Here is a 22510-nt window from a genome sequence, read left to right on the forward strand (position 1 = left end):
AGAAAGGAAGTTATTTATAGAGGAGGGAAGGCAGCGGTTGTGAATGGAAGTTATCTGTGGGGGGGTTTTAAAGATTGAAAAATGCGATATGGAGTCTTTTCTGGAGCAAGAACAGCAGCTGAACCCAGAAGAAGTTCAGGAGCTACCAGAGTGTTTCATCCAGGGATGGAAGGCAGCAGGAATGCCAGGAGATGCAGAATCAACAGCTTTTAGGTCAAGGCCAAAAAAGTGAAAGAGAGTGAGCTTTGAGGAATGACTGCCAGAAGGAAATATTTCATTTGGGACGAGGTGCTGTCTAACAAAGATAACATTTCCGCAAAGTATCTAGCTGTTACTTTCACAAATTTTCCCTTCAGACTCGCATGCTAAAGAGACTCAGGAGTCATACTGTCAGGCTGAATTTCAGTGCTTTAAATATGCCAGATTTAGAAGAAACCCTTATGGCTTTCTTAGTGTCAAAGAAAATTCCATCATAAAGGAGAGTTAGATAGTCAGCAAGGGGAAATGAGCGACTAACAAAATGCAATTTTTGTAGAAAATTTCATTCCTTCTCTCTTTTCCCAAAATATAACTAGTGTATTTAATATTGAATTACACAAATCCATAACCTGTCTAGGTGGATTTCTGTAAGTACATATCAAATACTACTTTTGGTTTTGGAAATCTAACGTGGAATGAATTATGGAATTTTGCTACAGAGGGTATATTCTGTGAGACACATTTTTAATACTAAATTAGGGATATGAAAAGCTGTGCCTCTTTCCATTGACCGGCACACAAAGTTTACCAACTTTCTCTGCACAAAACTTGAATGTTCTTGCAATTCTGTATCTTAGATTGTGCCTTGTATGGTAATGTTTTTTATACTTTATCATACAAGGTTGCTCCATTATCATCTTCCCTATCAGCAACTTTGCACCAGTGCATGACATTTTAGAAACTGCTATGAAGACACCCAACATTAAAAATCAAACTGGAAATGTTTGATGCCTATGGAGGCTCCAGTGGATTAGGAATAGTGGATCCATAATGTTGTTTACTCTCCCTTTATAACATTTCCATCATCCCCTTTGTGGTTTTAGGAAAAACTGACATATCAAAAAAAGGCTGGTGACTATTTTCAGGATTCTGCTTACTTTAGAGTTTGCTGTGATATATAAACTACACCTCTACCCCGATATAACGCGACCCGATATAACATGAATTCGGATATAACGCGGTAAAGCAGTGCTCCGGGGGGGCGGGGTTGCGCACTCTGGTGGATCAAAGCAAGTTCGATATAACGTGGTTTCACCTATAACGCGGTAAGATTTTTTTGGCTCCCGAGGACAGCGTTATATCGAAGTAGAGATCTAGTTGGAATTTTTTCAATGTATACAGAACTTTTGGGTCAATTTCTTCAGCACATTGGCTTCTCAGTGGCATTTTAGCGTCTGCTTGTCCGGCGGCCGCGCTCCTCAGTGGCATTTCGGCGGCTAGTCGTCCGGCGTCCGCCACACTGAAAGGTTGGAGACCACTGCTATAGATCATTCTCTCTTTGGCCCTATGAATATTTAAGTACATTCAACAGGAAAGATTTGAGAGCAGTATAGCCTATACTTGGTGGAACTGTTTCAACAGAGAGATTGATAGCCTACAGCCTGGTGGTTAGGGCACTTATTTGGTACAGGGGAGGTTTCCATTCAAGTCTCTTCTCCTGAGTTGGGATTTGAATCTGGTCTTGCACATTCCAGGCAAATGCCCTAACCACTGGACTAAGAGTTGTAAAAGGGGAATGCTTTCTCTGTCTCACACCAAGTATTTTCCCTGACTTTTCAGTTTGCAGGCTGAACCAAAAACTCAATTATTCATCCAATTCTACTTATGTCAATTCAGCAGCTGAAGCTACTGCAGAACATGATACCTCACTTACTAACTACGGCGTTTTTCACCATGATCATGTGACGTGTGATCTATGAATGCTGACTCTTCGTTTCTGGGTGGGATCGAAGATGCTGCTTTTGACTTGAGCTGGACTCCCTTCCCAGTGGCAAAGAGAGGGAGCTGCTGTCAGAGCATTCTCCTTGAGGGACCCTGAATTTTGGAATCCACTTTCCCTTTTCGTCTGAACTATGTTGACCCTTTAGGGCATGCTGAAAAGCTCATCTCTTTTTCCTAACGGAGGAAACGGGATGGTGAGGATTTGTGCACCTTGGACTGACGTTTAAGGCTAGATTGGTTTGTTCCTGCCCGGTTTGGGGGAGACTGCTGAGTTTACTTTTGTAGGTGCTAGTATGATTGGATTTTTAATATATGATGACAGGTCCAAAAGCCTTGGAGAGGGGCTTTTCAATGGATTGTATGACTCCTAATACTGTGTTAATTTAACAATGCAGTGCTGTGTCCTATAAAATTGTCTGTTAGGAACTTCACTAGGGCATTGAGGCTATTTGCATAATTGCATCCTGCCTATCTATATTCCTTATGTATTTAAAATTGACTATAGTCTTTTTCACTTCTGTCCTAAACTCTTGGTGGGGAAAGAAGGGGTGGAGGAGATGTAGATGATTTGTATAATGCCAGCAGTGTGCTATGTAAACAGTAGTAACAGCATTAGCCATAGTCACATTAAGCTGTATGGTTGGACCAAATCGTATACTGTGAGAGATCTCTTCAAGTAACACCAAAAAAAAAAGTCTTTGTGTCATCAGCTTAATTGTTATATCGATGCACGCACACATGCATCTATGCATCTTCCCTTCTATATAGATGTTATTTATTGCTGGGATGCCTGTAGCATCTCCAGTTCAAAGATATGTTGTTACTGTAGGAAAACCTAACATTTCTGGTCCCATATTGTAAATTATCCAAATCTGAGCAACTACTTTGTAATGGGTCAAGTGAAGCTGAAGTGAGGAATATAGATATGATTGTGCAGCTAAAATAACACTCTGAGCCCATCCACTGAGAAAATTCTTTTATTTGTTAGTTTACATGGAATTTCACTTCACTTTCTGTCCATGAATACCCACTTCCTTCTGGTGCTTGCAAACTGGCCAGTATGCTTTCTTTCTAAAAGCCTAAAAACACCCTCAAAATTGCTGATATTTTGTAAAACACCTGTGATGGTATGTTACATGTTGTGCTGTCTAATTGCATGTCGCGTTGTCAGCATTTTGATGGCCCCTGGTTTGGGAGGTCCTAAGTGAGAAATGCAGGCACTGCTATGCACAAGCATAAGCCAACACTAACTGACTCGGAAGAAACTTTCCCCCTATTCCACAATTGTTAACTTGTAGATTTCTTGCATCTTCCTGTAAAACACCTAGTAGGGGCTTCAGAGATGGGATACTGAGCTAGATGGATCACTGACCTGATTTGGTTCCTATATTCATAGGTCGCTGAGAACAACTAATGATCATCTCTCCTCACAACTAATGATCCCTTCACAAAATAGACAGGCCCTCTCCCAGATAACTAACCATAACTATCTGCAATCTCCATCTCCTTTTCTAAGGGCCAATTTTCTAAGGGGACAAAAGAGAGTTCCCAGCTGTGTGGAGGTGGGAGTGGGAGAGAGAGAGAGACTTTATATAAGTATCCCTTCCTGCCCATATTGTTGCTGAAAATGCTCCTGGATCTTCTGTGCTAGCATCCTCTATGAAACACCCTTAAAAACCATCAATTGTCCCCATATCGACATTGGAACTGGCTCATTTTTATGGGTTAAAGTCAATAGGAGACGTCTGGCCAAACTCCAGTTTCTGTGCATTGCTTTGAAAAATGTAAGGGCTACATTGCATACCAATTTCACATAAGTTAAAGTGGATTGATGCTTTAGGGTTCTTCCACTAAAAGTATTAAATGTGGAGAATTTTATTTTGTTTTTATTTTTTCATTTACTTTTCCTAACACAATATGAGGTTGAATTCTATGTATTTCTGTTGTTTACATTGGTTAGTTCTCCATTTTATACCAATAAAACTTGGTCAATGTAATAAGTCTCCTCATGTCTGCTTTAAGTCCAGATTTAATTTGGTACCTCTCTATTTGTTTTCCTTGATAGAAACACAGACATTCATATTTATAACCCTTTTGTTCTACAGCATCTCCCAGATGGCTCTGCCCCAACTGCACATGCTGAATTTTATCTTTTACCAGATCCTGATGAAGTCAGCAGAAGGAAAACGAAAGCAGTTCCAAAAAGCACTGACCCTACTTATAATGAAATTGTGAGTGTTACCATTTTTCTTCCAGCATTTCTTGTTTTTCTTGACCAAATCCTTTACTGAAATAGCAATAGAGCTTTGAGAGCTGCAATAACTGGTACAATCAAGAAACGGGGACATATCCAAAGATCAAGTGTAAACACTGATGGTCTTCCATTTTGCTTCCAGTTCTCAGTGATACAACAGTCTCCTTATGTCTCTCTCTTTAGGAAAATACTTGACTAACTAGTACCGTTCAATCTTCTACTTTAATTATAGTTCCATGTTAGACTAGTAAAGCCCAATATCCATTGCACTAAACGTAAGCTTAATGCTTTATTCACATTTGTACCTGTAACTTTAAACAATACAATATTAATGAATCTAATAATTTTAACATACCTACACAAAACAGACACTGGACTAGCTTTCACTCTACTAAATAACAGGCTGGATGGATGGAGTCTTACATTGGTATTGATCTCCGAGGGTTCCGTGAACACTGTAAGTGAACACACACATGTGAGATCAGACTGATGCGAGAACAGCAAGCACGACTGCATGTGGGACAGACAAGATTGTGCAAGACCATTGCAGGCTATTGCGTCCTTGCTTTGTGCTGTTTGTGTTTTTCACATACGGTGTTGATGTGCCTTGCTTCAAAGCGGTTAACGGCACCATGGCAAATCTGCTGCTACCTTGCTCTGTCATGGGCTGTTGCTTCCCCGTTACTGGGGTAGGCCTGACACACTTTCAAGTGTGACTTTGGTATATCTTTATACCATTTGTACTGACCACCATGAGAGCAGGTGCCTTGCTTTAACTGACCCTAAAGTATAGCCTTGGGTAATCTTGAGTCAGCCATACAAACAAGTTGCCCAGACCAATGCAGCTGAGCTATTGTAAGAATTCTTTGAATGCCAGACATCCAACAACAATTAAGGATTTCAGTATTCGGAATCTTGTCCTAGCATTTGACTCTGCGAACAGACTAAAGAGAGCACATATGATCACGTTCCTGATATGGGGGGATATGTTGTCCATGTCTCTCAACCTCAGTTCTGGGTCACTTTCCCAGGGGCAATGTCATGGGCCACTGAGGGCATCCACAGGTCATGAGTAGTGGAATGGCCTCCAGGTATAGATGGTAGCTGCAATATAAGCAGGGACAATAAGCACTCGTGGAAAATCTAATGGCAGTACCAACAGGGCATGGTGGAGCAGAAGGCAGCACTGCTGTCCCTACAAAATGTCAAAAGATGCTCAAAGATGGTATTGGACTAAATAATTACATAAATAATAAATGACTTAGCCTCTTTTTATGCCAAATTGTTGGCAATTTACAGACCTATGTAATCACTTCATTCACCTTTGAAATGCAGCCACCTCTGGGGTGAAAAGAAGCAACCATACAGCTGCACAGAGCAGCACTACAGGACAGGAAGTGACATACACTATATTCTGTTGAAACTGAAGGGGGGATTCAAACAGTTAGTGTATTTAAGGAAGCAATGGGCTTTAGGGCCTTGGTAGTGATACTTAGCATGTCACACACACTACTTGATTAGGCTTCAAAACACCCTTGTTAGGTATGGTACCCTGCCCCTTTGTACAGATAAGGAAACGGAGACATGACAAAGTTAAGTTGATTTGCGCACAGACACAAGGCAAGTTAGTTGGCTGGGATTAGAACCCCTGTTTTCTGATTTCCCAGTCCTGTGGTTTTTACTTTTAGACAATGCTACATAGTAATTGTCTATTAAGTATCTCCAATTGGTCTGTTCCTTAAGTTACATTGTACATTTTCAATGCATATTGTAAGAAGGCTTCAGCAAATGGTATTTACACTCATGGCTGAAACAGCTAGAAGTTGGCACCCTATGGCAGAATTACATGAAATTAGACTTTTTATTTATCTGGTGTGTTTATAGCTCTCCTTTTAGCAATTAAAGTTACAGTAGAATGGAGTTGCTTGGGTGTCTCTCTCACACACACACACACACACACACACACACACACACACCCCGCCCTGGTAGAGCTCCCCTTCTGGCTGGACACTCACCAGGCTCTATCTCATTAGGCACACGTGCATTGAGCCTCCTGAGTCTGAACAGAGTCCAGACACTGTGCCTGGGTGGGGTTTCTAGGCATACTCTTGTAGTACAGATCCTCTGTAGCTCCCCCTCCAGGCAGCTGGGACTCCTCAGTCCAACTGCCTCACCTCTGGGATTAGTGCTGACCCCTCAAAGTCTGTCTGTAGCCTAAACACACCCTCTCCCAGAACTCCCATGTGGCTGCTCTAGGTTTACAGTTTGACTCTTCAGGGACACATGACATTGAAAGCAAACAGACACGCAGGTTTTTCACAGGAATCTAAACACAATTTACTCTTTACTTAGCAGCATGAGAAATATACATATCTAGACAAATTAATAAACACACCTATTTCCATGATCAGTTTCCTCAACACTCTAGGGAGTTCTTTGAGCTTTGGTAAAGTCCTGTGTTGTGTCCAGGATCCTGCTCCTGAAGTCAACAGCTTCTCTTCGGAATCAGAGTGTGTCTCTCCCCGCCCTAGGCCAGTCAGCTTTCTCTGATCATGTCTGGTCCCATAGTTAAACAGGACACCCCTACTACAAAACATGCCCCCCCTCCTGCCCAATGCTTCCTGTGTCTCTCTGACTCACTTGAATTCACCAGCCCTCTGGAGAGAAACTTGGTCAAACTGTTTTCCCCATTCAGGCAACTACCTTCGCATACCCATTCTTCAGTCACAGCACAGTTTATAACTCACCATTGTTCCTGGTCTGGCAGAGACCAGGGACAAGAGAGCTACAGTCCCTGTCAGCAAATGGTGGACTCTACCACCCCATAACAGGCATTCAATGATACAACAATTTCATAACTTCATAATGTCAGTTTATAAGGTGTACATAGACAAATTCCCCAAATCCTCACACTGAGATTGTTTCTCTAAATTAAAACCGTCTTACATATATTTTTGCTCCAATACGTCTGTTAGTCTATAAGGTGCCACAGGACTCTTTGTTGCTTTTTACATATATTTAGCACCCATTATCATGAAAGATTCCCCAAATATTCTATACACCATATAGCTCCAGTACCACTAAAACGCTGCCATATTTGTGAGAGAGAGCACCAGTACTCAGTGGGAGGAGTGTTAATTTTGGCCAACGACTCAGGAGGAAATGTCTGATTTTAAGAAAAGTACCACGGAAACTTTAACATCAACTAAGACATGATCTCCAGATTTTAAGATTTCAGCTGAAAGACCTATATGCACAGTGAAGCATATAGGTGATACTCAGTCTACAAAGAAGAATTGAGCTGACCCTGATGAGAAGTTATGGTTCAAACCTGAAGTTTCTTACACTGTTTAGAAACCCCTATGATTATACCACCCCATGTGATGCCATGCTGCATGTATTTTCCATGTCTGTAGGTGATGGACAGAGGCAAAAGTGGAGATTATATTTTTGTGAGCCTCAGGGAACTGGGAAAAAAACAACTAAAAACACAAGTCAGCCTTCTATTAAGTTAGTTACTGTCCAGGAGGCTGAATAAAGTAATATAGTAGTTCTTTTTATAAGAATTCACAAGCTTTTATTTAAGCCAAAGGGCTGGAAGGAAATTGTATTTTTAATTTTGCTCTGTATTGGAAGCTGAGAAAATTCTGAAATATGCCTCTCTTGGGTGTATTTGATTTTAGTTTTGCACTTTGTATAACTGCCTGCAGAAAATTATAAGCCTTATTTTTGTTTTTGTTTTTTCCTCATGTATGAGACTGAAGATATGAAGGTCTGGAAGGTGTGTGACACTAAGCAAAACAGACTGTGTGTTTTGGAGTCACTGTTAGCAGGCACATTTTTTTCCTCCTGCTTTTGCATTTTGTACTTTTTTGCATTAAAAACAACATAATCTTGGTTTAGAAAAATGCTTTAAAGAGAGGATGAGGACAAAGAATATGGAGAAAACAGATGCACAGTAGGGAGAAAGAAAATCACGAATAGGCTAATGAAACAGGGAAAGGGATAAAGAGGTATCATTCAAAAAAGTCCCAGTCTCTTTGTCTATGTAAAGAGCTGCAAGAGGTAGCTAAGGGGTCAAAAGGGACTAAACCTGAAGAACTTAGATTTCCCAGCAGTGATGGTTCAAAGCTCTCACATCCAAAAAGTGAAAAGGGGCAGGACCTGCTGCATTAATGCCCTTTCATGGTCCTAAGACTATATTGAAACATTTGTAGTATCAGCTATGTAATGTGTTATGAGCTCATGTTTGCCCTCAATTTCTTTTTTCTTCCAAAAACAGGTGAAAATGCAGTTTGGCCAGTTGACAGAAAATCTAGAAACTGTGCCATTGCTAAGGAAAGAGAAACAACTGTCCCTTATTGGAGATTAAAATTTCATTAGATGCCTCATATGTCAGCCACACTTAAGTCTTTGGAGTCAGGAATACCTGAATTTTCTAACAGCTCTCCCACTGATTTGCTGTGTGGCCTTGAGCACTTCACTTCTGTTTAATTTGTATGTATAAGTGGCAAAAATTATTATTAAACAGTGATTTGAGAATTGGCCTGGACTACATGTGAGATATTGGCAGTTGATAGCTTTAGCCCCATACCGTGTCTCCACCCCAAATCCTTCAACCTTTTTTTCCGCACACATACACCCTAATTACATATTCCTTGTTTCCTCTAAATTTGCAATGCCTTCTTAGAGCCAACTCATAGGGAGTGATTGAAAGCCATGTAGACTGTACTCTGTCCCTGTAAATTGTGTCATTCCTCAACACCTACAGCTTCTCTTGGCCCAAGGAATGAGAGTTCTCACCCTCCCAACACTTTCATGTACAGATCCTCAGTAATGAAAAGATTCCTTACCTATGCAGCTGGCAAATTAAAATTCTTCAGTGATTTTAAATGAAAAATTAAGATGGTAATTTTTATATTTTGGCCAAGAACCATGACACATTAGTACTGTCACATTAATACAGCATCATTAATCAAATCATATTTGTATTAAATTACATGACCTCTTACTGTGTTTCTGTCCTTGCGTTTATTCTGTCTAAAAAACGGTTCTCCGTTTTTAAAAAAATCATCTACAACTCAGTGAAAGGGACACGGTAAAAATTATGGATTACATGGCGACTAGCATCTGCTTAGATATGCAAGAAAAAGGAACAGGTGCAAGAAGCTCTCTCTCCTTGGGGCCCCTCCTCTCTCCCATGCAGGAGCTGGTCAAAACAGCAGCCTCTGAAGTCTGCTGAATGAAAGAATTGCTCCCTGTTAAAGCCATCTCAAGGGGGGCAAGGAGGGCCTGTCCTTCCCTCCCATGCCAGTGAGCAGAGCTGGTTAACCATTTGAAAGTCTATCATACTGAGTGACCTTGTCCTGAATACCTGGGAGCTTAAGGAGGCATTAATGACCCATATGTAGAAGTTAGTAAGCCACTGTAACGCCTTTGGTCCAAGGTGTTTGAGGAATTCCAGGAAGATGTTATCATAGCCCGCCGCTGTGTCTGGCTTGATGAAGTTAAGGGTCTTATCTAACTCATTGACCATGAATGTCTCTGGTTGACTCCTACCCACATTACGATGTCGAAGTTGGCACCATTCGTCATGTACTTTGCATTTGAATTGCTTCTCCACTGGGACCTTTGCTACCCACAGTAGATAGCTTGCAACCTCACTGGGCTTAACCAGTGGATGATTTTGACATAAAGGTTGTTGAGTAGCGTCCAGCTGGTGGATCAAGTTCGAGCACTTCCGGCTGCAATAAATGAAGTCAAAGCTTCTCTGTAGATTCCATCCACTGAGTGAGCATGGCAGCATTCAGAGACTCAATCAGGTGGTCAGTGATGTCCAGGTCACCAGATAATTGGAATTTCCTGAGCAAGGAATAGCTGAGTTGGTATAACTGAGCATGTGGCTTTGTAAATAGCTCCTTGGAACTGGTGGTAGTCTTCTTTGACTGGGTTGGGATACAATACAATGGAATCATAACCACACTGCGTTCCAGTACGGCACAAGACTTTTCCCAGTCTGTCTTGTGGAAATTCCACCAACACTTGATTGACCTTCAAATGATGTGTCATTGGAGCCCAATCTGAATGAGTGATGGTCTATGTTGGCTATGGGGGAAGTTATCAAGTACTACACAGCTCAGTACTTGTGAACAGCCATCTAGTGAACTGACCCAGCAAAGGTAGGGTGAGTGGTCTTTCAACCATCTGGCTGAAAGAAATGTGCCATGTTGTTTTGCATTGTGAATCAACACAAAGTCATTGTTAGTCGCCCAATCCATCAACCGTTCAACATCATCATCTGAATCAGTGTACCCCCAATCACAGTGGTGGCTGTTGAAATCCCCAAGAAAGATTGGTGGATGATCAAGTATTGGAAGGACCTGCTGGTTCCAGTGCTCATTTGGCGGCTTATATACATTGGCAATCCTGGATCATGTAAAAACTGGAGAAGGAAAGTGGAACAACATCAGATATGTCAGCGCACATGTATATTGCACAGCCATATTTGGCGTTTGGGGTGAGTGAAATGAGACCAAAGCCATTGATACCATAACATCCTGCTACACTAATTGCAAGATGAGTTTCTTGCAAATAGATCACATCGACACTGCGACGAGTAGCTAAGGCACTAATGATGCTGTGTTTGGCTACTGACAGGTCCTCATCGTTAAGCTGAAGAATTCAAAGGGCTGGTCCAATGGCTTGAAAGTCGAAGGATGGCGATACATTGGGCTCACAGTCAGATAGCACGTGACCAAGATTCATCCATCGCTGAATTTGGTCCATTGGTTGGATCATTAGCTTCCCTGGTCCGGGCCAGGCAGTGATAGATAGCACAACGTGAATGCTTATCCATTACCCCCCAATTTTCTCAGAAAAGTTGCCAGTTCAACCTGGGGTATGAGCACCCGAACGCTTAGAACATCAGCCCTTGCCCTCTGCTATTCAACTGCAGAGTACTGGACTCCTGTCTGGTGTCACTTGTCTCACACCAGGCTGGTCAATGTAGTACTTAACAAAGCTAAGCGTATTGCTACCAGGACTTTACATGCAACTCCATTGCCATGATTGCCAATAGTTAGTAACATAGCACCGCCCCATATTTGCCGTGAGAAGGCCTCTATGTTGCTGGCCAAGATCCATGAGAACAGCGACCTGCCTTTGTACGCAGACTTCTTCAACCACCCGCCAGCTCGCCTGTCTTCTAGACACTCTTTATGGTCGTTCATGCTACCACAGAGCATGATGGTGGAATCTGCTTGGTACAACAAGTGGTCAGAGATGACAGTTGTTAATCACTCTCTCGTCACTGACCCAACCGTCTGTCCACCAGGTTTTGTTCTGCCAAGGCACTTGTGATCATCTCTGAACCAGTTTCAAACAGGACTAGGCAACTGTGCAGCTGATCTCTTTAAATGGGGTTTTTCTAATGACCCACGATGCAGCTGCGGTGAACTTCAGACTATGCCTCATATCCTTGACAAATGCCGACTGCCTTATTTCGACGGCAGGCTGACGTCTCTCCATCTGGCTGATGATGACACCATCAAATGGCTGGGCACATTGCGCATATGCTGAGAGAAGGAGGCATTGTGCCTCACTGAGGCACCATGTTGCCCAGTGTACTGCAACAGAAAGGAGGGGTTGCTGTCATAGGTGCTGAGTTATATGGGCCTGTGGTGCCCGTGCTCCACCAATATTCAGGAACATGGGCCCAGCTCCACCAATGTTTGGGCTTATATTTTCAAAGCCATCCTGTCCGTAGCACGGACCGGGGCAACCTCCCTGGGCTTCAGGCCCCGCGCTTTGGGGAGCTCTGCGCTTCATGAGGACGTGAGGTCCAGGGCGGTCTGGGTGGTTAGCGGGGGGCCTGGCGCCGGCAGCAGCTCCATCCCACCTCTTCCCATCCCTGCTCCACCCCTTCCCCCCAAGCTCCCGCCCCTACTCTGCCCCCACCTCACCCCCATTCCACTCCTTCCTCCAAGTCTCCACCCCGCCTCTTTCCGGCTTCCACCCCCTCTCCCGAGCGACGCTGGGAGCCAGCAGGGTGGAGCACAGCAGGGCGGGTTATAGCCGGGTTACTTGCTGCTGCTGCTGCCAGGCCCCCCACTAACTCTCCAGGCAGCCCTGGACCCCGCTTCCCCCTGAAACGCGGGGCCTCCAAAGCGTGGGACCTGAGGCCCGGGGAGGTTGCCCCGGTCTGTGCTCTGCTTGGACCCATTCTGGGCACCACCAAAAATTATACAAACCTGGCACCCATGGTTGCTGTGAGCCAGTGCAGCTCCCTGATCACCACAAGGAGCTGTAATAACTTGTGTCACTGCTGTAAGGTCCCGCAGGGACCCTTCTCTAGTCTATGCCATCCATGTCCTGCCCCCAGAACACCCTCTTCCTCTCTTATGCTGGGAGTTATGAATGCAGCTGGTGCTTTCCAGTAGCAGATTACAGTGCAGGGGAATGCTCTATTGGCCACATGGCCATTTTAAGGTCACTAGTGGCCTTAGCAAAGTGGGGAATCTTACCCATGATGATGAGAGCTGGAAGAATTTTGAAAGTCTGATTGTCTTTTCATTATTCACTTTATTGCACTTCATTCAGTGTGCACAGTCAAACTGGAGAGGTGGCTTCACTTTTGCTGAGCCAGTTTCACTTTCTAATTCTGATGCACTGGCACAATGCTGTTGTGTTTGTGTTTTACAAACAGTGCAAGAGAAGGTATACATTTAAAATTGTTTTCGCTGAGACAAAACAAAAAAAAACATGGAAACATGTATACACAGATATTGATTTTATATTAATAAAACAAACCCAAGATTTGAAGCCTAAACCTACATGACAGTGTCCTTTTAAATATTATAAACCAATATACTATTCCTGAAGCATTTTCTTATTAATGAGAGAAAGAGAGACTGAAACACGGGAATTGATTACGAATGCAGCTCGTTTCTTGTTAGGCTGTCACTCTCCAGATTTTTAAATTCAAGAATACAATGTTCACATTTCATAATTAACCCCAGCATGTTCTCATAGTATCAAGGTAACTTCAAGGGTAAGTGTAAAACTGGAAGCCCTTGTATTTTTCTAAAGGGATGTAAGGCAAGCTTTCTCACTTATTTTGAAGAGGTACAACAGCATCATAACAATGGTGATACCAACTAACGTATAAATTGCACTACCTCGATTTGGGCCCAATCCCACAATTATTCTACATTTTGCAACTTATACTGTGTTGGCTTTGTATTATGTTTATTACATGGCAATCCTATTAAAATATCTCAGTTACTGTACCGAATGCACATTTGGACACTGCTAGCAAGAAGTTTCTAGACTCTCACTGTAGGGGCTTGTCTACACAAACATTTAGTTCATGGCAAGGTGGGTATGAATCTGCCCTGCAGTAGCCTGTGGCAGACTAACTGTCCTTGGGGATGCTGCTGACATGTATTAACAGTTTATTAGTGTACTTTGATCTAGTCCTTTTTGAGACAGGCCTAGATCAAAGGTCACTAACTAACTGTCAGTCAGGAGGGTCCACAGGGTTCATGGCAGGCTAGTTTGGGGGATATGCACACCCCACTTTGCTGCAAAGTAAATGGTCATGTAGAGAAGTCCTAAGTATTTGTGTATCCCAAGAGCAGAATTTATACAGGCAGTTTTCAAAGGAAAGTTACCATCTCTCTATTGTGTGGGGTTTTTAGATAGTTGGGTTTGGTTGGTTGATTAGTTTTGGGGTATTTTTGTTTGGTTGTTTTTTGTCTTGAACTGTTATCAAATCTTTTGGAAGTACCACTGAGAAGAAAATTAGACAGTTTTAAATAAATCCTTATATAGTATCTGTCTATCTTAGGGGTTTATATGGCTGCCAATTACCATATTATCGGAGTGCCTTCCAAAGAAAATCAATAACAAAGTCCCTGGTGGACTTCATGGAGTTTCTGGCATTTCTCCTTGTTTGGGGTCAAAACTCTGCTTGGGGTAAGATTGCAGGGCTTGGGGAGGGGTTATTTTTTGGTTGGTGTAGGGGTTTAGAGGTAGAAGTTGGTGTCAATGTTGACACTGTCATTCTTATGGGAAAGCTTTTATGAAGAGGAAGGATTTTCTAAAGAACAGTCAGATGTTGGATTCCCCTGATTTCATCTAGAAGTTTGTTCCCTAGACAGATCCCTCCACAGAGAATACTTTGTCCCCAGCTCTCACATGCTTTCTCATGGGCTTTGGGATCTGTATTGTCCCAGAGGAATGCAACTGTCTCAGTGGATCATATATAAAAATTTGGTCTTTTCATGCAGCTCGGGCTTGCCCCATTAATAGCTTTAAAATTTAGGACTGAGGCCTTAACCTGGCATCAGAAACTGACTGGGTTTAAGTGAAGGGACTTGAGTTTGGGCTTGATGTACTCATGGCAGCCTAAGCCAGGGAGAAAGTAGGTAACTGCCTTCTTTTCCAGCTGGAGTCTGTGTATCATCTTGTCATAGCCCTGGTCAAGTTCCCTCTTGTGGACGCTCTCCAGGCTCCTGTGTTTGGATTCCACATGGTGGATCTGTGTGCTTTTAAGCTTCCTTTTGTCAGGGTAGGCTCTGGCCTCTCTGGCATACTTCCTGGGCACAGACTCTGTTAGTCCTTCACGGAAGTGGGACCTTGCGTTCTAGTTGGCCCAGGCCCCAGAACCACCGCTGACCCCCCCAAGATACCACAGTTGTTTAAGCACTTCCTTTCCCAGAGCTCCAACCATGTGGCCATTCTGGATTACCATTTACCTCTTCATGGACACAGAGACACAGGCTTTGCAGAAGGTTTTGTACACAGTTACTCTTTACTATTAATAGCCCAAGAAATGTACAGCTCTGGGGAAAAAAAACAATAGAACACCTGTACGCATTCCCTGCTTCAGTTTCCGCATTACTCTTGAGTATTCTCTGTATTTAGCTCAGAGTCTTTTATGAAGTCTAGGATCCTTCCCCCCCCCCCCCCTTTAGGCTTTTACTCTGGAACATGGAGTCTCCTCTCCCTGCTGCAGCCAGATTTCTGCCTCAGCCTCTGGTCTCTTCTTTCTCTCTCTCTCTCTCTCTCTCAAATGGCCAGGGAGAGACCCTGGCTCTTATAACTTCCAATCCCCTTTGTCAGGTGACCCCCCTGAACAGCCTCATCAGGTGAACAAAGTCTCCCACCAGGTGATTCGTTGCTTAGTTACCTCCCCCGTGAAGTTCAGCCTTGAAAAACTTGTTTGCCTTCATGGTAGCCATCTCTTTGTCCAAGAGTTTTCCATTTGAATGGATGATCACCAAGTTTTAATGCACCTCCATTGTTAGCCCAGAGTCACCACCATTTGGAATTTGAGTTCAGCATGGAGGTAAAAAGGCAACAGAGAAGGCCGACATCCCCCACATTCAAAATGGAGTTTGCAGTCTGACAATGAAACACATAGAGAATCCCCAATATTAGCCAGAAAGCATAAGCTATAAATAACCAGATTCCCCAAATCATCACAGGAAGAGCCTCTCCTCTGTGTGAAAGGGATGCAGTTTTCTAGCAAGCTGAAGATGAAAAAAGGGCATTTTTAGATATTGATGCATTCAGACTTACAGAGAAGTCAAACAAGCCCCTAAGGCTTCATACCATTTTGATAAATGGGGTCTGTATGCCTTCAGTAGAAGGTAGACATAATGTCTGTGACAGTTCTTCAAAGCATTTCTTCTTTCCAATCAGCATTACTTTGAGCTAGCCTAGGTTTGTCTTGAGCCAGCTGCTTTTCCTTCTAGAGCTGATTTCATGTTGGCATTCTGACATTTTAGTAGTGTTGGTTGTTGCATCAATTGAGAATGAGATACATACTTAAGTGTCATCAGCATACTGTTGGCATCTAAACCTACAGCATCTCACTGTCTCTCCAGGTGGTCTCATGTAGATCTTTGTAGAGAAGAGAGGATGCTATGGATCCCCGCAGGACCTTGCAGGTGAGGGTCTTTGGAGAGGAGGAACAGAGTTACTCATTATGACCCTCTGAGTTCTGCTGGAGATGAACTGTCATGTCGGCATGTTAGTAGTATCTTGTGGTCCACTGTGTCAAAGGCTACAGAAGGTCCAGCAATATAAGCATTGTGACAAAGTTCCTCCTCTATCTTGGTGGGTCCTGTGCTTAGTGGCGGATTTTCTTGCCTCAGAGATTCACCATGTGGGTTGGGGAACAGCCCAGAGACCTTCCCCTCTGGAAGAACCCACAGTCCAGGTCAATTGGGAGGTTTGTGGGGAACCCGGGCCCGCCCTCTACTCCGGGTTCCAGCCCAGGGCCCTGTGGACTGCAGCTGTCTATAGTGCCTCCTGTAACAGCTGCATGACAGCTACAACTCCCTGGGCTACTTCCCCATGGCCTCCTCCAAACACCTTCCTTATTCTCACCACAGGACCTTCCTCCTGGTATCTGATAACGCTTGTGCTCCTCAGTCCTCCAGCAGCACACCCTCTCACTCTCAGCTCCTTGCGCCTCTTGGTCCCAGCTCCTCACACTCGCACCACAAACTGAAGTGAGCTCCTTTTAAAACCCAGGTGCCCTGATTAGCCTGCCTTAATTGATTCTAGCAGCTTCTTCTTAATTGGCTCCAGGTGTCCTAATTAGCCTGCCTGCCTTAACTGGTTCTAGCAGGTTCCTGATTACTCTAGTGCAGCCCCTGCTCTGGTCACTCAGGGAACAGAAAACTACTCATCCGGTGACCAGTATATTTGCCCTCTACCAGACTCCTGTACCCCACTGGTCTGGGTCTATCACATATCCCTCCCCCCTGCTCAACGCCAAGGGGTTGGGCAGCTTGGGACACCAGACAGTGCACACGTGACAAGCCATCGGCGTTGCCGTGACGCTTCCCTGCTCTGTGTTGCACACGGAACTGGAAAGGTTGGAGGGATAAGAACCATCTGGTCACCCTTGTGTTCTTCTCCTTATTCCGCTGCATCCATTAAAGAGGGGCATGGTCGGTCACGAGGACAAATCTGCGCCCGAGCAGGTAGTAGCGCAATGTTTCCATGGCCCATTTTACAGCGAGGCATTCTCTCTCCACCACTGCATATTTTTGTTCCCTTGGAAGGAGTTTCTGACTGAGGTATAGAATTGGGTGTTCCTCCTCCCCGACCATCTGTGATAGAACGGCCCCCAACCCTACTTCCGATGCATCCGTCTGCAGGATAAACTCCTTGGTGAAATCAGGGGCTATCAGTACGGGGTTACTGCAGAGGGCAGTCCGTAGGTCTGTGAATGCTTCCTCTGCTGCGTCAGACCATCTCACCAGATCAGGTCCACGGGCTTTCACTAGGTCTGTCAGGGGGCTTGCCCTTGTGGCAAAGTGGGGGATAAATCGTCAGTAATACCTCACCACACCTAGGAACTCCCGGACTTGTTTCTTGCGACTTGGTTGGGGCCGATTTTGGATGGCCTCTAACTTGTTCACTTGGGGTTTTACCAAACCTTTTCCCACAATGTAGCCAAGATATTTGGCCTCTGTAAACCCTGCAGCGCACTTGGCAGGGTTTGCTGTAAGGCCAGCTCGCCTGAAGGTATCGAGGACTGCCTCCACCTTCTCCAGGTGGGTTTCCCAGTCTGGGGTATGAATGACCACATCGTCCAAGTAGGCAGCAGCATAACTGTTATGCGGGCGTAATAGCTTGTCCATGAGGCGCTGGAAGGTAGCTGGGGCCCCATGTAGTCCAAAAGGGAGGACAGTATATTGAAAAAGACCCTCTGGTGTAGAGAACGCAGTCTTTTCCTTTAAAAATAACAGGAGTACTTGTGGCACCTTAGAGACTAACAAATTTATTAGAGCATAAGCTTTCGTGGGCTACAACCCACTTCTTCGGATGCATATAGAGTGAACCATATATTGAGGAGATATATATACACACACATACAGAGAGCATGAACAGGTGGGAGTTGTCTTACCAACTCTGAGAGGCCAATTAAGTAAGAGAAAAAAATCTTTTGAAGTGATAATCAAGATGGCTCAGTATAGACAGTTTGATAAGAAGCAAGTGTGAAAATACTTACAAGGGGAGATAGATTCAATGTTTGTAATGGCTCAGCCACTCCCAATCCCTATTTAGCCCTGAGTTGATTGTGTCTAGTTTGCATATCAATTCCAGCTCAGCAGTCTCTCGTTGGAGTCTGTTTTTGAAGTTTTTCTGTTTTAAGATAGCCACCCGCAGGTCTGTCAAAGAATGGCCAGACAGGTTAAAGTGTTCTCCCACTGGTTTTTGAGTATTATGATTCCTGATGTCAGATTTGTGTCCATTAATTCTTTTGCGTAGAGACTGTCCGGTTTGGCCAATGTACATGGCAGAGGGGCATTGCTGGCACATGATGGCATATATCACATTGGTAGATGTGCAGGTGAACGAGCCACCGATGGTATGGCTGATGTGATTAGGCCCTATGATGGTGTCACTTGAATAGATATGTGGACAGAGTTGGCATCGGGCTTTGTTACAAGGATAGGTTCCTGGGTCAGTGTTTTTGTTCAGTGATGTGTGGTTGCTGGTGAGTATTTGCTTTAGGTTGGGGGGTTGTCTGTAAGCGAGGACAGGTCTGTCTCCCAAGATCTGTGAGAGTAAAGGATCATCTTTCAGGATAGGTTGTAGATCTCTGATGATGCGCTGGAGAGGTTTTAGTTGGGGGCTGAAGGTGACAGCTAGTGGTGTTCTGTTATTCTCTTTGTTGGCCCTGTCTTGTAGGAGGTGACTTCTGGGTACTCGTCTGGCTCTGTCAATCTGTTTTTTCACTTCAGCAGGTGGGTATTGTAGTTTTAAGAATGCTTGATAGAGATCTTGTAGGTGCTTGTCTCTATCTGAGGGATTGGAGCAAATGCGGTTATATCTTAGAGCTTGGCTGTAGACAATGGATCGTGTGGTGTGTCCTGGATGGAAGCTGGAGGCATGTAGGTAAGTGTAGCGGTCAGTAGGTTTCCGGTACAGGGTGGTATTTATGTGACCATCGCTTATTAGCACAGTAGTGTCCAGGAAATGGACCGCTTGTGTGGATTGATCTAGGCTGAGGTTGATGGTGGGATGGAAATTATTGAAATCATGGTGGAATTCCTCAAGGGCTTCTTTTCCATGGGTCCAGATGATGAAGATGTCATCAATGTAGCGCAAGTAGAGTAGGGGCGTTAGGGGACGAGAGCTAAGGAAGCGTTGTTCTAAGTCAGCCATAAAAATGTTGGCATACTGTGGGGCCATGCGGGTACCCATAGCAGTGCCGCTGACTTGAAGGTATATATTGTCCCCAAATGTGAAATAGTTGTGGGTGAGGACAAAGTCACAGAGTTCAGCCACCAGGTTAGCTGTGACATTATCGGGGATACTGTTCCTGATAGCTTGTAGTCCATCTGTGTGTGGAATATTGGTGTAGAGGGCTTCTACGTCCATAGTGGCCAGGATGGTGTTTTCTGGAAGATCACCGATGGATTCTAGTTTCCTCAGGAAGTCAGTAGTATCTCGAAGATAGCTAGGAGTGCTGGTAGCGTAGGGTCTGAGGAGAGAGTCCACATAACCAGACAAGCCTGATGTTAGGGTGCCAATGCCTGAGATGATGGGGCGTCCAGGATTTCCAGGTTTATGGATCTTGGGTAGCAAATAGAATGTCCCTGGTCGGGGTTCTAGGCATGTGTCTGTACAGATTTGTTCCTGTGCTTTGTCAGGGAGTTTTTTTAGCAGATGGTGTAGTTTCTTTAGGTAATCCTCAGTGGGATCAGAGGATAATGGCCTGTAGAATGTGGTGTTAGAGAGCTGTCTAGCAGCCTCTTGGTCATATTCCAATTTATTCATGATGACGACAGCACCTCCTTTGTCAGCCTTTTTGATAATGATGTCAGGGTTGTTTCTGAGGCTGTAGATGGCGTTGTGTTCAGCATGGCTGAGGTTATGGGGCAAGTGATGTTGCTTATCCACAATTTCAGCCTTTGCACGTTGACGGAAGATTGGGAGTGGCTGAGCCATTACAAACATTGAATCTATCTCCCCTTGTAAGTATTTTCACACTTGCTTCTTATCAAACTGTCTGTACTGAGCCATCTTGATTATCACTTCAAAAGATTTTTTTCTCTTACTTAATTGGCCTCTCAGAGTTGGTAAGACAACTCCCACCTGTTCATGCTCTCTGTATGTGTGTGTATATATATCTCCTCAATATATGGTTCACTCTATATGCATCCGAAGAAGTGGGTTGTAGCCCACGAAAGCTTATGCTCTAATAAATTTGTTAGTCTCTAAGGTGCCACAAGTACTCCTGTTATTTTTGCGGATACAGACTAACACGGCTGCTACTCTGAAACCTGTCTTTTCCTTTGTGTCTTCTGCAAGGGGAATCTGCCAGTACCCCTTTGTCAAGTCTAGGGTAGTCAAGTACCAGGCATTACCCAGACGGTCCACTAGCTCATCTATGCGAGGTATGGGGTACGCGTCGAACTGGGATACTTCGTTTAGTCACCGGAAGTCGTTGCAAAATCTTGTGGTGCCATCAGGTTTGGGCACCAGCACGATTGGGCTGGACCACTGACTGTAGGATTCTTCGATGATCCCCAACTCCAGCATTTTTTTTACTTCTGCTTTTATTTCCTCCCTTTTTGCCGCTGGCACCCGATAGGGCCTCATTGTTACTCTGGCCCCAGGGTTCGTGACGATGTGGTGATATGTCTCGGTTGTTCGACCCGGTTTTGTCGAGAACACATCTTGGTTCCAGAAGATCATCTCAGACACCTTATTCTTCTGGTCTGGTGTTAAATCGGGAGACCCTCTCACCTGTTTGGAAGGTTTGTTTTCCTGGGTTAGGTCTTTTTGGACCGTCGTGCATGCCTCTTGTGCATGCCAGGGTTTCAGAAGGTTAACGTGATAAATCTGTTCTTGTTTTCTGCGTCGTGGCTGCCGCACCTTGTAGGTTACTTCCCCCACGGGTTCAACCACCTCATAGGGCCCCTGCCATTGGGCCAGAAGCTTGCTTTCTGCCGTGGGTACCAACACCATAACCCGATCCCCTGGTTGGAACTGTCGCACTTTTGCCTGGCAATTGTAATGGGTTCGCTGGGCCTCCTGGGCCTTCTCCAAATGTTCCCGTACAATAGGGGTAACCCGGGCTATCCGGTCTCGCATCTGCATTACATGCTCTATTATATTTCTCCCCTCATTGGGTTCCTCTTCCCAGATCGCTTTGGCGATATCTAGTATGCCACGGGGGTGATGCCCGTATAATAACTCGAAGGGGGAAAACCCAGTTGAGGCCTGAGGTACCTCCCGGATAGCGAACATAAGGTAGGGTAGTAGGGTGTCCCAATCCTTCCTGTCCCGACTTACCACCTTCCTTATCATAGCCTTGAGGGTTCAGTTAAACCTTTCTACCAACCCATCAGTCTGCGGATGGTAGACCGAAGTTCTCAGGGTATGTATATGGAGCAGCGTACAGAGGTCCTTCATTAGCTTCGACATAAATGGGGTTCCTTGGTCGGTTAATATCTCCTTCGGTAGCCCCATTCGGGCAAAGATCCCCACCAGCTCTTTGGCTATAGTTTTAGAGGCCGTGTTCCGCAGGGGGATGGCTTCTGGGTAGCGAGTAGCATAGTCCAAAACAACAAGTATATATTGGTGGCCCCGAGCTGTCTTCTCCAGGGGTCCCACTAGGTCCATGGCTATTCGCTCAAAGGGGACTTCTATGATGGGAAGGGGTACTAAAGGTGCCCTCAAGTGGGGACGGGGACTGTGCAGCTGACACTCCGGGCAGGAGGCACAGTACCTCCACACTTCTTCATGTACTCCGGGCCAGAAGAACCGTCATAGGACTCGTGCCAGGGTCTTCTCTACCCCCAAATGCCCCCCAAAAAGATGAATATGAGCAAGACTTAATACAGCGTTCTGGTGTTTTTGAGGTACTAGGATCTGCTGTACCTTCTGCCCCTGTACTGGTGCAACCCAGTATAAGAGATCCTTCTTCATTATGAAGTAATGTAAATCTATAAAGTAAATAGATGGGGTCCCCTGGGTTTTCCCTTCCACGGGGACCCCATCTATTTCAGTCACCTCCTTCCTAATGTTGTCATACCTTGGGTCTTCTGCCTGGTCCCGTCCAAAATTTCCTCTCCCGAGGCTAATCTGCCCAAGATCTAGGGGCCCAGTCTCTGTTGCCTCTACTGGTTCAGAAGCATTAGGGTGGGGGTCAGACTCGGGTGCTTCTCCCTCCTGCGTGGCCTCCTTTTCAGCTGCGCGGGTCCGCCTACCTACAAGAGCGACCCTCTGGCTTTGGGTCAG

The 22510-nt window shown here is 44.7% G+C and overlaps 1 protein-coding gene across 1 annotated transcript in view; it reads left to right on the top strand.

Moving 5' to 3' along the window:
* Positions 1 to 22510, top strand: part of PIK3C2G (phosphatidylinositol-4-phosphate 3-kinase catalytic subunit type 2 gamma) — a 321727-nt gene that overhangs the window by 290703 nt on the left and 8514 nt on the right. Inside the window, exon 31 of the mRNA XM_065420952.1 lies at positions 4086 to 4211. Coding sequence (XP_065277024.1) covers positions 4086 to 4211 — 126 coding nt within the window. The remainder of the gene's footprint in view (positions 1 to 4085; positions 4212 to 22510) is intronic.

Source organism: Emys orbicularis, chromosome 1, assembly GCF_028017835.1.
Source record: "Emys orbicularis isolate rEmyOrb1 chromosome 1, rEmyOrb1.hap1, whole genome shotgun sequence".
Lineage (NCBI taxonomy): Eukaryota > Metazoa > Chordata > Testudines > Emydidae > Emys > Emys orbicularis.